Source organism: Coenobita brevimanus, chromosome 70 (genome assembly GCF_032717465.1).
Source record: "Coenobita brevimanus isolate Jiangsu-jjx chromosome 70, ASM3271746v2, whole genome shotgun sequence".
Lineage (NCBI taxonomy): Eukaryota > Metazoa > Arthropoda > Malacostraca > Decapoda > Coenobitidae > Coenobita > Coenobita brevimanus.
This window is the reverse complement of record NC_137023.1, coordinates 9773908-9788602: the sequence shown is the minus strand read 5'-3', so window position 1 is coordinate 9788602 and position 14695 is coordinate 9773908. Positions and strand designations below refer to the sequence as shown.

Genomic DNA, 14695 nt, shown 5'->3' with positions numbered 1-14695 from the left:
TAGAAGATGAATGATGGCCACTCATTGACTTGTTGGACATTGCCGCAAGTAACAACTAACACAGTTACACTGTGTTTCTTTACATCTGCCACTAGATCATTTCATTAAGTTTGGAGAGGGCTATTTATGGCTATGGGGTTAATAGAATGAAAGCCTTGATATACGTGCATCTAGAAGTGACATTAACTTTTTGTCATACCACTCATGCTTTACGAAGAATTACTGTCCCACCCAGTCATTGATCTTTCGTACTTTGTTTGGGTTACCAAGATGAATCACCAAAGTAATATAGAAGATGCAATCAACTTTATAAATAATGAAAAAAACATGAATCACATGTATAGGTCGATTGAACACAAGTGTAATACTTCCTTGTCAATTAAACAAAATATGCATGCACAGTACAAACAATGGTGGAAATCTTATGCAAAGAGTGAGAGGGATGACCTTCAAAAAAGATACTTCACTCTTTTTTTAAGCCATTGGTCGACCACCTGAATGTTCCGACCAGAGGTAAACTGGGCTTCTGTGTCTCACCTTGGTCATTTTATTGCTCCTTGTATCGTCCTTTGAAACGAGGTTAAGCATACTTTCATTTTCCATCAATGTTCGTGCAGCTTACACATTTTTCCCTTTTCATTTTCTCGAGACAATTATTGGCAGAAAGGGATGCCGGAACCTGTCTTCAAGAGTGGGATTATAGAAGCCATTTTGGTAAAGTGACCAGATTTACTGAGCTAAAAGCGGGACATTGTGACTTGTGTGTGTGTGTGTGTGTGTGTGTGTATATATATATATATATATATATATATATATATATATATATATATAGAAAAACAGCATAGTGTCCCGTGGAACGCCCAACCATCTCCACCAGGAATTCAGTATAGTGTCCCCGTGAACTCCCAGACACTCCCACAGGGACCCCACTGAGGAGCAGCACCGGCGCACCGAGACTCGGTGCGACAATGGCCCAAGTTAGCCCGGGCAGTACGCCCCTATGACTCGGAGCCCTCCCGCCGTCGCCATAGCAGGAATCCTGCACTACCTTCCGGGCGAGTTTCCACCAACCAACCTCGGGGTGGAGCTGTCTGTCCAGCTCCTGCCAGCGCCCCGAAGGAGTCAGCCTGCAGCCACTCCCGCCTTCTTCAGGAGTCGGCCAGTAGCCTCTCAGAAGGTGTCTTCCCTCTTGGGACGGCCAGTAGCCACCTGCTCCTCGCTAAGGAATCTGCCAGTAGCCAACCTGAGGGTAACAAGGAGATGGCCTGTAGTCGCTCCCGCCTTCTTCAGAAGGTGTCCTTCCGGAGACAGCCTGTAGTTGCTCCACATCCCCTCCTCTAGGAGTCGGCCTGTTGCCGCTCCCACCTTCATCAGATGGCCAGTAGCCACTTCGAAGGCGTTGCCCCTGAGTCGGCCTGTAGCCGCTCCTCGCTCCTACTGAAAGAGTCGGCCTGCAGCCACTCCCGCCTTCGTCAGACGGCCGGTAGCTGCTCTGGTGTTCTCCCGGAGTCGGCCTGTAGCTGCTCTCCACCCCTCCTGCAGGAGTCGGCCTGTAGCCGCTTCCGCCTACATCAGACGGCTGGTAGCCACTCCGAAGTGTCCCTGGGTTTACTGGTAGTTATTCACCGTCTCAGGCCACTGCCAGTAGCCGGCCCTCGGCACCTTGTGGTCACGCCCCTGGGAAGCCATGGCCAGTAGCTGGGCCCCACGGCCAGAAGCAGCAGAGAGCAGCCCTGTCGCCCCACTTGAGATGAGTTCCCTGACCCCCGACGCAGAGGACGTAGGGGAGTACTGGAGAGGCCCTATAGTCTCCCCTGGTCTCTGCTCCCTAAGACTGGCCCTGGAGAAGACCCACCTGACGGACCCTGATGCAGACCAGTGCCGCAGCCCCTCCCTGACCGCACCGCCTAGCTCTAGGGGTCGCACCCCTTGGGAACCCCAGGCCCTCCCCAGAACGCCCGGGCGGGACCTCCCTACGCCTCAACAGCAGAGAACCTCTACCTCCGGCAGGAACCTGAACGAGACGTTCAGGCAGTTGTTCAGCCCCAGTCCTGAGGGCTGCACTCCAGTCCCCAGCCCAGAAAGTACGGGCCCCTTCGCCACCTCCAGCCCCGGATGAGAGATGACGCCCCTGCCATGATCCCATGCTCTCTAAGCACGGCCTCCCCTGGCGGTGCCCCTGCCCCAGCAGAGCTGTAGCCGGCTTGTCTCACCGCCGCACCCGCCATCCAGTGACCCATGAGACAGTGACTGCACCCCTAGTGTAGTATAACAGTGGCAAGGCGATAAAGTGCATTCGTAGTACTAGACCAAGTGTTTTAAGTGAAATTGGAATAATTATGGTCTAACAGTGACAAGGTGGAACAGTGAATAGTCCATATAGAATCAAAGTGACAGTGAATAAGACCAATGCACAATACCCATCATATCACAGTAAGAGAAACACCCAAGCCGTAGAGTTTGTATTAATGATTAACCAAAAGTCCCTTGCCCCCCAGAAAATAGTAAAGTGAACACACTACCAATAAGCTCCGCCTCATACTACCATAATCACAATTAGACCCCAGTGCCTTACACCCTCCCCTAGTGAGCCTCATCTCTAACTCCTCCGCGCGCTCAGAGACCTTGGACTGTACTACCTCTGCATACTTCGCCTCAAATGTTATTTTAGTGTATTCTTCCATAGTATCCTGTGAGATACTAATTATCTAGGTATAAGTGTTCGTAATTAACTAAATATTGTGTTTGTAACATCTGCTGTTGTCCCTTGTCTGATTGAGTAATACACGTGTAAGGTTATTGCCTGGAGTTTTTGTGTCTTGCCTCTCTCTTATTTGTCCTAAGCCCCGGTCTTGAAAAAGAACCCCGCTCCGTGTTAGGTATCTGACGAACGAGAAGTCGAGCCTTAAACACCTAGCATTATACTGGTGGACAGCGGTGGTTCTTGACCCGGGCATACAAGAGAGGTAGTAAGGAAATACCAGCAAAATGGCAACTAAACCACACGTGCAATTGCCCAAGTTGGACCCCGACCAGTATGATGTTCACACACATCTGGCGATCATCAAACCTTTACTAGATATTGGTTTTGATAATGACCAACAAAAAATCGCAGTCATGCTCCCACTCCTGGGCAAAGTGACGGCGAACATAGCACTGAAAGTCGTTCTGGAGCTCACCTGGCAGAACATCACAAAATTTGTGATGCAGGCCATCACCCCATCACTAGGGAAAGTGGTGTCACTATCCCAAATGGATAGTCTTACGTTTGACGGGAATCTAGACGATACCTTAATTCAGGCCAGACACCTGGTCACTGCTGCCTACCCGGAGGCAGATGAGGAAACCCGGGAACAGCATACTTTTAACACTCCCCTGAGAGTGCTCCCAATGTTTTAAAAGAACACTTCACTATCCATGACCTGACTGGGGAAATGGATAAAGACATCCAGTTAATACGACGCCTCCTGACCATCCGGCCGACACCCCAGCAGATCAATGTGGTGAAAAAGTTTCCCACTCAGACTCCGGCTCCCCCAGTTAAGCCACGTCCACCCATGCCTCTCACCAGCCCCATCCCACCACCGAGCCCGCCTAGGGCACACCCCACGCGCCGGTGCCCCGCTCACAGGGAAAACCCTAACATGATTTTGGTGAATCCCTGGGAGTTTACAGCCTGCAGCTCCAGGTACCCACTGCATGACATTCGGGACCAGTTAAAGGCTGCACGCCGCAAGCCCACTACCCCAGGTTCATGCAAAGTGTCCTCTCTGGAGGACGAGGCCACAGAAGACGAACTGGCACTTGTAGAGGAGACCAATACTGGGGAACAGGAGCAGGAGCAGGAAGAAGGAGGCCCCAGACAGCTGGATTTTTAGGCCCGCCCCCGCACCATCCCATGGTGGTGGGGGCCATTACCCCCAAGTACCGCCCCCCAGTGTACCACAAGATGAAACTGAATGGGGTAAAAGCCAGACTTCTGGTTGATATGGGAGTGGCCAGATCCTGCCTTTACAGCCAGTACTTCTCCCACCACAGATCGACCTTTGGCCTGCTCTGCCCCACAGTCACTCACCTTGTGGATGCAGGGGATGGCCCCCTGCCCATCCATGGGGAGACGTGGGCCCTAAGGGTTGACACCCACCAGCCGGTGTCAACCCAACACCAGTTTATAATTTTTAACTCTTCCTGCTGGAACTATGATGGGTACTTAGGACTGGACTTGCTACAGAAGCTAGGGGCCACATAGATTGCCACTACCGACAGCTCTAGTTCCGTGCCCCACCCAACCCCACCTGGGCCATTTGCACCTGTACACCACGGCCCCAGCCAGAAGACTCGCCCCCTCCCTCCCTCCCTTGCCCCCTCCTCCCCCCCTCCCATGCCCCCTCCCACTACCACTCCTCCCTCTTTTCCCACCACCGTTGCTGCCGCTGTTACCATTCCCCCTCATCATGAGGCCCGGGTGCCCCTCAACTGGCCCTCCGGCCCCTCTGTCTTATTCTCCCCCCTCCTACCGCTGGGAGCCCTCTCGACCTGCCTTTGTCTCCAACTTTCCTCCCCCCACATCGCATGGCAGTCTGCATCGCGAACCTTGCCCTTTCACCCCTCACCCTCCCGAAAGGGCTCATAATCGGAGAGATGGAAGAAGCCGAGCCCTGTGCCCCTTCCCCCTCCCACTCCCCTGCCCCCCTGCCACCCATTCCTGACCATCTCTCTGCTCATCAGTCAGACACCCTACGCCGCCTTCTCCTGGATTTCCAGGATCTGTTCGTGGCAGGGCCAGCAGACATAGGACATACCACATACCTGTCGCATGAGTTTCATATGACAGGCCCACCAATTTGACAACCCTCCCGATAGAAGAACCCTAGATAGCGGGAAGAGGAGGACCGCCGAGTACAAGAAATGATAGAAGCAGGCATCATTTTCCCCTCCACCATCCCCTGGTCCTCCCCTGTCCTCCTAGTGGAAAAGAAGGACGGCACAATGCGTTTCTGCATCGACTACTGCCGCCTTAACGACATAACCATCAAAGATGCCACTCTACTCCCTCAAATCGACGATTCCTTGGATTCCCTGTATGGAGCATCCTGGTTCTCCACCCTGGACCTCCAGTCTGGATATTGGCAAGTCCCTGTGTGACAGGAAGACCGGGGCAAAACGGCCTTCTCGAAAAGTAATGGCAAACATTACAAGTTTAATGTCTTGCTGTTCGGTCTCTGCAATGCCCCTGCCACCTTCTCCAGGTTAATGAAATCTGTCCTCAACAGCCTCACATGGGAAATATGCCTGGTGTACTTAGATGACGTCATCGTCTTCAGCCGAACCTGGGCCGACCACCTGCAGCGCCTCCGCCGAGTTTTTACCAGAATTCATCAGGCAGGCATCAAACTCCGGCCCTCTAAGTGCGTCCTGGCTGCTCGGACCGTCTCGTTCCTGGGACATGTTATTTCCCAGGCAGGAATCTCCCCAGACCCCGACAAGCTCCACGCCATTGTGGTCATATCCCCACCATAGGACGTCCACGGCATCCGAGCCTTCCTAGGCTTGACATCCTACTACCGCCGTTTCGTAAAGGGGTTTGCCCACATCGCCAAACTTTTCCATGACCTAACCCAAAAAGGGGAACCATTCCTCTGGATGGACGAGAGACGAGCTGCTTTCCAGCAGCTAAAAGACAAACTCATCTCCGCCCCCATCGTGGCTTTTCCTGATTATGCCCTCCCCTTCTGCCTCTACATCAATGTCTCCCTCTCCACCATAGGTGCTGTGTTGGCCCAAGTCCAGGAGGGCTGTGAGCATATCATTGCCTGTGCCAGCTGTACCCTGAATCAGGCAGAGAAAAATTACGCCATGACCAAGCGAGAATGTTTAGGCATAATATGGGCTCTCCAACACTTCAGGGCATACCTCTCCGGGACCCAGGTCACCATCATCACGGACCACCAATCCCTTCAGTGGTTAAGACAATCAGACTCCCACAATGACCAACTCATCAGATGGAGTGAGGCCCTAGAAGAATTCAATTATGAAATCTCCTACAGACCAGGCAAGCTCCATACCAACGCGGACGCCCTCTCCCGGCTCCCCATCCACGCCGTCCAGCCAGAAACAGACTTCCTGCAGCAGTGGCACTGCAAGGAGCGACCCCCATGGATTCCTCCCCACTTGTTCACTATACCGGCAGGGCGACCACCTCCTAACCCCCCCTGGTCATATCCTCCTGGCCCCTGACACCACTCTCGATGCCTTACGCCACCTTCACACCCATAACGGCATCCATCTGGGTACCAAAAAGTTGCTGCAAGTGTTCAACGACGCATACTGGGCACCCAACCCCTCCGCCTTTGCCAAGGAAATTATTCAAAGCTGCCGTGCCTGTGCGCTCGGAAAAGACATCACCCGTACCGCAGGACTATCGGGCCGCATCACCACCCACAAACCCTGGCAGCTCCTAGCAATCGACGTGGTAGGGCCTCTGTCCCCAAAATTGGGTTACAAGTACATAATCACGTTCGTGGACACTTATTCAAAGTTCGTTGTGGCCTGCCCAGCCAAGGAACATCACGCTGTCACAGTAGCTGATGCCCTCCAACACGTCTTTCCCTACTTTGGCATTCCCCAAGCCATCCACTCGGATAATGCACCCGAGTTCACCAGGAAAGTCTGGGAGGAACTCACCAAAATTTTCGGATATAACATCTCCCACTCCTCCCCCTACTGGCCACAGGGAAATGCAGTGTGCGAGAGCAGCCATTGTACCCTCATGAATCAACTCCACACATGCATAGAAGCCACTGAAGACGACAACTGGCCTGCCCAAGTAAAAATTGTCCAATGGGGCATCAACTCCTGCCCCAGAGAAGACGGAGTTTTGCCATATGAGCGGATTCTCAGTGAGACACCCTTCCTACTGCCCCTTCGGCAGCTCTGGCAACCATCCACCTCTGCTCCCGCAACAGACCCGCTACACCACCTCAAGCGCCATTTGACACACCTTAGAAATAACTTGGACCTCAGCCCCGACACAGCATCCAGCCCCTACTGATCTGGCGACACCGTCATCATCGCTCAACTCCCCACCCCTCACAAGCTCGCACCCCGCTTCACAGGGCCCCACACTATCACCCACATCCCCAACCCCTATCAAGTTACCGTTGATTACCACGGCGCCCCTCGCACTCTCCAAAACCGCCATGTACGTCCCTTCCATGCTCCTGCTCCTACTGCCCCAGCCCTACACCCTGTCCCTCCTCCTGCCCCAGCACAGCCCCCCCCTCCTGCCTACGAGTGCTACATCTCCTCCTCCCCCTCCCCCTTCCCCTCCACCCCTCCTACCACCTCCGCCTCGCCGGCTGCCACCCCACCTCACACCTCACCTGACAGCTTACCTGCACCACCAACCTCCCACCACTCTCCGCCACCACCTCATCCTGCTGCCCCATCCCCTACGCCCAGCACCACATGTCCCGCCCATGCCAACACACCACCACCACCACTCTCGCCCACCGCCGCCTCCTCCAACCCACCACACCCCCACTCCTACCTCCCCACACCCCGCCTCACCAACCCCGCACCCAAAAGCACGCACCTTCTGCCCCCACCCACCCCGCACACCCACTTCCTCACCCACACCGACCCTCAAAACTACAACCACCCACTCTGGCCACCTCTCATGCCCACCCGCCCAATACACCCACTCTCCCACCCCACCCGCTTCACCTCAACTTCACACTGTCATGCTACACCAAGCCCAAATCCAAGCCACCTGTACTCCCCAGAGACCCTGTGCCGCATTACCCCGGCATAAAACATGTCTCCTACCCTTGGTGTCCAGCATTCAGCACCACATCACACCACTGGCAACAACCACAACAATGAGAATCCGATGGGCCGTATGGGCACCTACCCTCAGTCGAAACCACAGGGGCCGAGGACCACACCACCTACTCCACCTCCTCCGCTCATCCACCGCCACCTACAACCCTCTACCTCACATGTGATGTGGAGAAGGATGAAAACCTCACCACTACTACCTGGCGAGCCCTCTTCATAAATCTCCAGCCCGTGTACGCCACCCATGATACTCACGTCTATCGCCTCCAGTCATGGGGACGTGACTTTTTCCAAGCGGACGGTGGTAAAATACAGCATAGTGTCCCTTGGAACGCCCAACCACCTCCACCACGAATTCAGCATAGTGCCCCTGTGAACTCCCAGACACCCCCACAAGGACCCCACGGAGGAGCAGTAGCGGTGCACTGAGACTCGGTGTGACAACGGCCCAAGTCAGCCTGGGCCGTACACCCCTATGACTCGGAGCCCTCCCACCGTCACCATAGCAGGAATCCTGCACTACCCTCTGGGTGAGTTTCCACCAACCAATCTCGGGATGGAGCTGTCTGTCCAGCGCCTGCCAGCGCCCCTAAGGAGTCAGCCTGTAGCCACTCCCGCCTTCTTCAGGAGTCGGCCAGTAGCCTCTCTGAAGGTGTCTTCCCTCTTGGGATGGCCAATAGCCACCCACCACTCACTAAGGAATCAGCCAGTAGCCAACCTGAGGGTAACAGGGAGATGGCCTGTAGTCACTCCCGCCTTCGTCAGAAGGTGTCCTTCCAGAGACGGCCTGTAGTTGCTCCACACCCCCTCCTGAAGTAGTCGGCCTGTAGCCGCTCCCACCTTCATCAGACAGCTGGTAGCCACTTCGAAGGCGTTACCCCTGAGTCGGCCTGTAGCTGCTCCTTGTTCCTACTGAAGGAGTCGGCCTGCAGCCACTCCCGCCTTCGTCAGACAGCCGGTAGCCGCTCGGAAAGTGTTGTCCCCGAGTCGGCCTGTAACTGCTCTCCACCCCTCCTGCAGGAGTTGGCCAGTAGCCGCTCCCGCCTTCGTCAGACAGCCGGTAGCCGCTCCGAAGGTGTCCCTGGGTTCGCTGGTAGTTATTCACCCTCTCAGGCCATGGCCAGTAGCCGGGCCTCACCGCCTTGTGGTCGCGCCCCTGGGAAGCCACGGCCAGTAGCCAGGCTCCACGGCCGGAAGTGGCAGAGAGCAGCCCCGCTGCCCCAGCATCAGACAATTTCCCTGACCCCGACGCAAAGGATGTAGGGGAGTACTGGAGAGGCCCTATAGCCTCCCCCGGTCTCTGCTTCCTATGACTGGCCTTGGAGAAGACCCACCTGACGGACCCTGATGCAGACCGGTGCCGCAGCCCCTCCCTGACGGCGCCGCATAGCTCTGGGGGCCGCAGCCCTCGGGATCCCAAGGCCCTCCCCAGAACGCCCAGGCGGGACCTCCCTACGATGGCGGAGGACCTCTACCTCCAGCAGGAACCTGAACGAGAGGTTCAAGCAATTGTTCGGCCCCAGTCCTGAGGGCCACATTCCTGTCCCCAGCCCGGAAAGTACAGGTACCTTCACCACCTACAGCCCCGGACAAGAGAAGACGTCCCTGCGCGTGATCCCGTGCCCTCTCGGCATGGCCACCCCTGGCGGTGCCCCTGCCCCAGCAGAGCTGTAGCCGGCTTGTCTCCCCACCGCACCCGCCGCCCAGTAACTTATGAGACAATGACTGCACCCCTAGTGTAGTATAACAGTGGCGAGGTGATAAAGTGCATTCGTAGTACCAGACCAAGTGTTTTAAGTGAAATCGGATTAATAATGGTCTAACAGTGACACGGTGGAACAGTGAATAGTCCATTTAGAATCAAAGTGACAGTGAATAAGACCAATGCACAATATCCATCATATCACAGTAAGAGAAACACCCAAGCCGTGGAGTTTGTATTAATGATTAACCAAAAGTCCCTTGCCCCCCAGAAAATAGTAAAGTGAACACGCTACCAATAAACTCCGCCTCATACTACCATAATCACAATTAGATCTCAGTGCCTTACACCCTTCCCTAGTGAGCATCATCTCTAACTCCTTCACGCGCTCAGAGACCTTGGACTGTACTACCTCTGCATACTCCGCCCCGAATGTTATTTTAGTGTATTCTTCCATAGTATCCTGTGAGATACTAATTATCTAGGTATGAATGTTCGTAATTAACCAAATATTGTGTTTGTAACATCTGCTGTTGTCCCTTGTCTGACTGAGTAATACACGTGTAAGGTTATTGCCTGGAGTTTTTGTGTCCTGCCTCTCTCTTATTTGTCCTAAGCCCAGGTCTCGAAAGAGAACCCCTCTCCGTGTCAGCTGTCTGACGAACGAGAAGTCGAGCCTTAAACACCTAGCATTACATATATAAATATATATATATATATATATATATATATATATATATATATATATATATATATACACACACACACACACATAGAGCTGTACCTCACTCTGAGGCTGCTAATCAAACACTAACGTCTTAGACAAACTCCGAGCATAGCGTATGGTACGGTAAATAGCCGATCAATGATGTCAGTTAGTGAGTAAAACAGATTCCGTATTAATAATTCGGAACTTCATTTGGTTTGGATTATGCATAATTTTACTAATTCATCATAGTTTCATAAAAGAAGGTTATCTTATATCTAATGTAACAATAATTTTCTGAAAGCGGGACATGTAAGATAATTTGCTAAAAAAGGGGACGTTTTAGTCGCAAATAAATAAGCGTGACAGACGTAAAAAAAAAGCGGGACTCTGATCACCTTACATTTTGGGAAGAATGGCAAGCCTAGGTAACATCATCATCATCCAGTCCTACGTTGCCCCATGAGGAGCGTAGGAGCCCGGGACTAGGCAAGTTGGTTCTGACATTAAAGATGAGAGTGATCAGCCTCACTCATCCCTGAGTGGCATTACGTGAGCAATAACCCAAACCACCCCTTAGATACAAACCTTCACCGGCCCAATCCGATTGGAGGGCCGCAATTACCCACTAAACCACCAGGCTCCATAATTTGTTTACATGGTTACCACCCGGCGTAGTAAATGGCTTCCTGGTGTACAGGAAACCACTCGGCTTGTCACTCAGTGTACAGTAGAGTCACCCACAGGCAGAAGAAAAAGGAAGGAATGAAGGAAAGACAAAAGAGAGAGTGTAAAGTCACCCGCAGGCAGAAGGACGAGGAAAGAATGAAGTAAAGAAAAAGAGAAGAGGAAGGAAGGAAAGGAGGGAGGAGAGGAAAGGGCAGACATCCGAGAGCAGCACTACATCGAGTGAGTGGATGGTGAGCGCCCCCACCTACCACAAAGCCTAGGTAACACAAGTACGCATTGTCATTTTTTCAGAGTAACGGTTATTTGTGTGTGAAGAGGTTAACTTCTGAGCTGTTTTCTTTTTGCACTATTTATTCTCGAGCGACCATCAAAAAAAAAAAAAAAAAAAAAAAGATTTTTCGATATTTTGCGGGCGCGTTATGAGTAGTGGTGGAATGTCTGCTTTTCGTCACATAACACTGAGCTTGTCCAACGCGATGAGCGTACAGGATTATAATTTTTATCCACAATACTGTACTACTAGTTTTTTGAAATTAGATTCCAGCCACATATTAATTGCAAGAAGAATGTGCAAGAACCCTAATTTATCTTAACTTGCACCATTCGCTAGACATAGTCTTGTAGATAAATTAGTATTGGGATGAATACCATGAATTTATTCTCCACGAGTCGTGTGTGTGTGTGTGTGTGTGTGTGTGTGTGTGTGTGTAATTGTCATGTTATGGTCCTTAGAGGTCCTTTGCCCTAACTGTCTACAAACTTTTTTTTTTCGTTAAAAAAAATGAAATCCTACTTACAAATACTTTGATATACCGGAATTGTATCACACTAACTTGGACTTTCATGTACAAGTAAGTTCTAAAATCAAGAAACTAAACTCGAACGCAAGTTGCTGTTTTATGGTGGTATACAGATTTTTTTTTATAAAGCCTTACTTTGTACCACTGGATGCACAAAATCTAAACTTTCCCATGTTATATAGCCACAGTTATTGTCTTGGGTATATGAAAATGAAGTACTATTAATAAAATGTGAAACAAGTTACGAAGTTTGTAAGGTCTATATGGTGGTAAGTGTATGGTGTTTACTGTGGTCATAGCAGTACCAGTGTCTAACAACCGACATCTGACATTTTCGTTAATTACAGCGTGATCACCTCCAAAAATATCATGCCAATGAAATTTCATCGTGTTCTATCCCCTAAGGCAGGAGGGAGATGGAAGGTCTCGAGCCAAAGTCACCCATTTTTCCATCACACTGTATGACGTCATCCATTAGCTGAATAAATCGCTTTGAGGTATGATGGATAAAATATGAAAGGCATCGTTATGTTGAAGTGTTAATGAAATTCCTATTAACCGCCTCCAGTTCTGAAATGTTATGTCAGCAGCATAAGCATGTCTCAGACATTCACATACAGGATAGATGGTGGTTAAGTGTATCTTTTGGATCAAATTGTCACTCCAGATGTGCTGCTGAAACTGAGGGGCTTTTCCGTGTTCTCTCCCGGGAAGGCAATAAAACCAGGATCCGGAGTTAGTTAACATTCAAAATCAAGATGGTTTGTTGCAAGCACTTCGAACATGCACCCAGAGACTTGTTTACATTTAACACTCATTAAATTTTCTTGCTTCCTCATCCTCTCTCTTATTCCACTTCTCCACTTTCTTTTTCATCATGTCATGATCTTTCCCATCTTGGCAATACAAACCGCTAATGCGTCAGTCTGCTCAGTGTTGTATCATACTTTTTGTCTTCTCTGTGTCGCCATCGATCGATTTTTGTATTACTAAACTAGATATTGATTTGAAGTCATTTTATAGGTGATGTAGATCCAATGCGATCTTGATCGTCGAAGATCTGCTGTCCATGTGCTATGAGATGCAATTGCCATTTGGGATGGCCCCTGTGGGAAATATTTTCCCCCAGAGCAGTTGCGCTCTCAACATTTTGTATGAGTTATCCCTGGTTAAAAGCAGAGGAAACTTGAGACCGTTGTTAATTGTTCAAGCGGTTTTTATAACCCAGAAATTACGTTCTCTTTAATAATTCTTGTAATTGATAAATTAAATGCTACTGCGTTTAACCCTCGTGGTCAACTGTACATTGTAAATACATGTAATAATATGGATTTTTCCACTGACCTAAACTCCGTCTGCGCGTTAGATGACGTGGCGAGGATGATAAGGATCATCTTGTTAAGCAGATGTGGAATTAAGATATTTACACAGTTAAAGGGAATATTTGGTTTAACTTAAGTTTAATTAAAACTAAGATTAATTTGTTAGATTCGCCCTGTACATATCATGATGTAATTTAACTGTATTTAGTACTGTAATTAATTAATAGTTGGCAACTCACAATTCGATGAGGAGTTGGGGCCTGCCGCGTTCACTCACTCTGTTCCTAGACATAGTTAAGCTAGCACGTTGTATATAAGCACCTACAGGACGCTTGTTTGCCCAAGCAGTTACACTAAGCAGCCCATCGTCATCGGTTATCGATCACTCCCTCTTCACTAGCTAAGTAACCTTTACGAATTGGCCAATTCAAGGGGGGATTAGCTATGAGATAGAAGAGAAATAGTTATTGTAGGTGATTTAAGGTTAAGTTACGTTTCACCTAACTCTATGAGACTTGTTTGAATTTACTTAAGGACAACTTGAGGGAAGAGTAACGACCTACGAGTTGTTTATTAGGAAATACCTGAAGTTTCCTACATAGCGGTCCCGTGGCTTGTATACATTAAATATTCTTCACATTTTGGTGCCCAGAGAGAGGGCCCCGATTTGTTTACCAGAACCTCTAAATATTTTTCATATGTTGGTGCTCGAGTGAGGATACCGACTTCCAAATATTTTTCACATTTTTGGTGCCCTGACCGAGTGAGGAGTGCCGATGTGTGCAGAGGCATTGAATGTGTTTAAAGTTGCTTTTGTGGGACATAGTTTACTACCACGTTCGGTTGAAGTGGAAGACGTGGACGTACGTGTCTATAGAGCTTCGGGATGAAAGGCAAGCGCTTTCTCTGAAGATGAAAGGCTGAATGCCGTATTAGATTGTAAGCATGACCGTACTGTCCTGTTCCTTGGAGGAAATGACATCCATGAGGACGTGGAGGTCAATGATGTGGTGGAGAATATTTTAGCAGTGGTGGGAGCCATATAGGGCTCTTGTAAATCCTCAGTAGCCATAACCCTCCTCGAGCCAAGGAACCTGCCATATGGCTCTCCAGTTTGTTGTGGAACATATAAACTAATTAGCAGAGCTGTGAACAGGAAGTTGCAACGGATCAGGTTGGGGAGAGATTTCATACATTTTAATGCCAAGCCCTTCCAAGCAATGTTGAAAGCTGATGGTATACATTGGAACCGTCATGGTAGGGAAGCGGTTCTACAGAAGTTTATAAATTATGTAGAACATAAGAAAGGAGAGTTCTATGCTGTACAAGCTATGGGTGGGCCTATGGAGTATTGAGGTAATGAATTCTGACCTCGGGGAATATGGGTGTTTTGGCAAATGAGTGTGGGGATGAAACAGAACCCTAGAGGTTTAATAACCCTGGGGGATAGGTTGAAATTATAGGCCTAATCCCTACACTCCTCAAAATTAAATGAATAATTAGATGAGCTGTAATGAATATTTCGAAACTGAGAGGGGGGGTAAATGCAACCTTAGAGGTTTAATAACCCAGAGGGATAGTTGCACAAAGAGGACCTAATCCCTACCCTCTTCAAAATTTAAAATAATCAAATCAT

At 50.1% G+C, this 14695-nt stretch overlaps 2 protein-coding genes across 2 annotated transcripts in view; both read left to right on the top strand.

The window, feature by feature from the left end:
- Positions 1–982, top strand: part of LOC145406386 (solute carrier family 22 member 21-like) — a 78398-nt gene extending 77416 nt beyond the window's left edge. The window contains exon 7 of the mRNA XM_080277551.1: positions 922–982. Within this exon, the coding sequence (XP_080133677.1) occupies positions 922–982 (61 nt within the window). The remainder of the gene's footprint in view (positions 1–921) is intronic.
- Positions 983–3434: 2452 nt separating this feature from the next.
- Positions 3435–7051, top strand: LOC145406385 (uncharacterized). Its single transcript, XM_080277549.1, has 3 exons — positions 3435–3806; positions 5521–5872; positions 6048–7051. The coding sequence occupies exons 1-3, from the start codon at positions 3435–3437 to the stop codon at positions 7049–7051; spliced, it is 1728 nt and encodes a 575-aa protein (XP_080133675.1).
- Positions 7052–14695: the final 7644 nt, after the last annotated feature.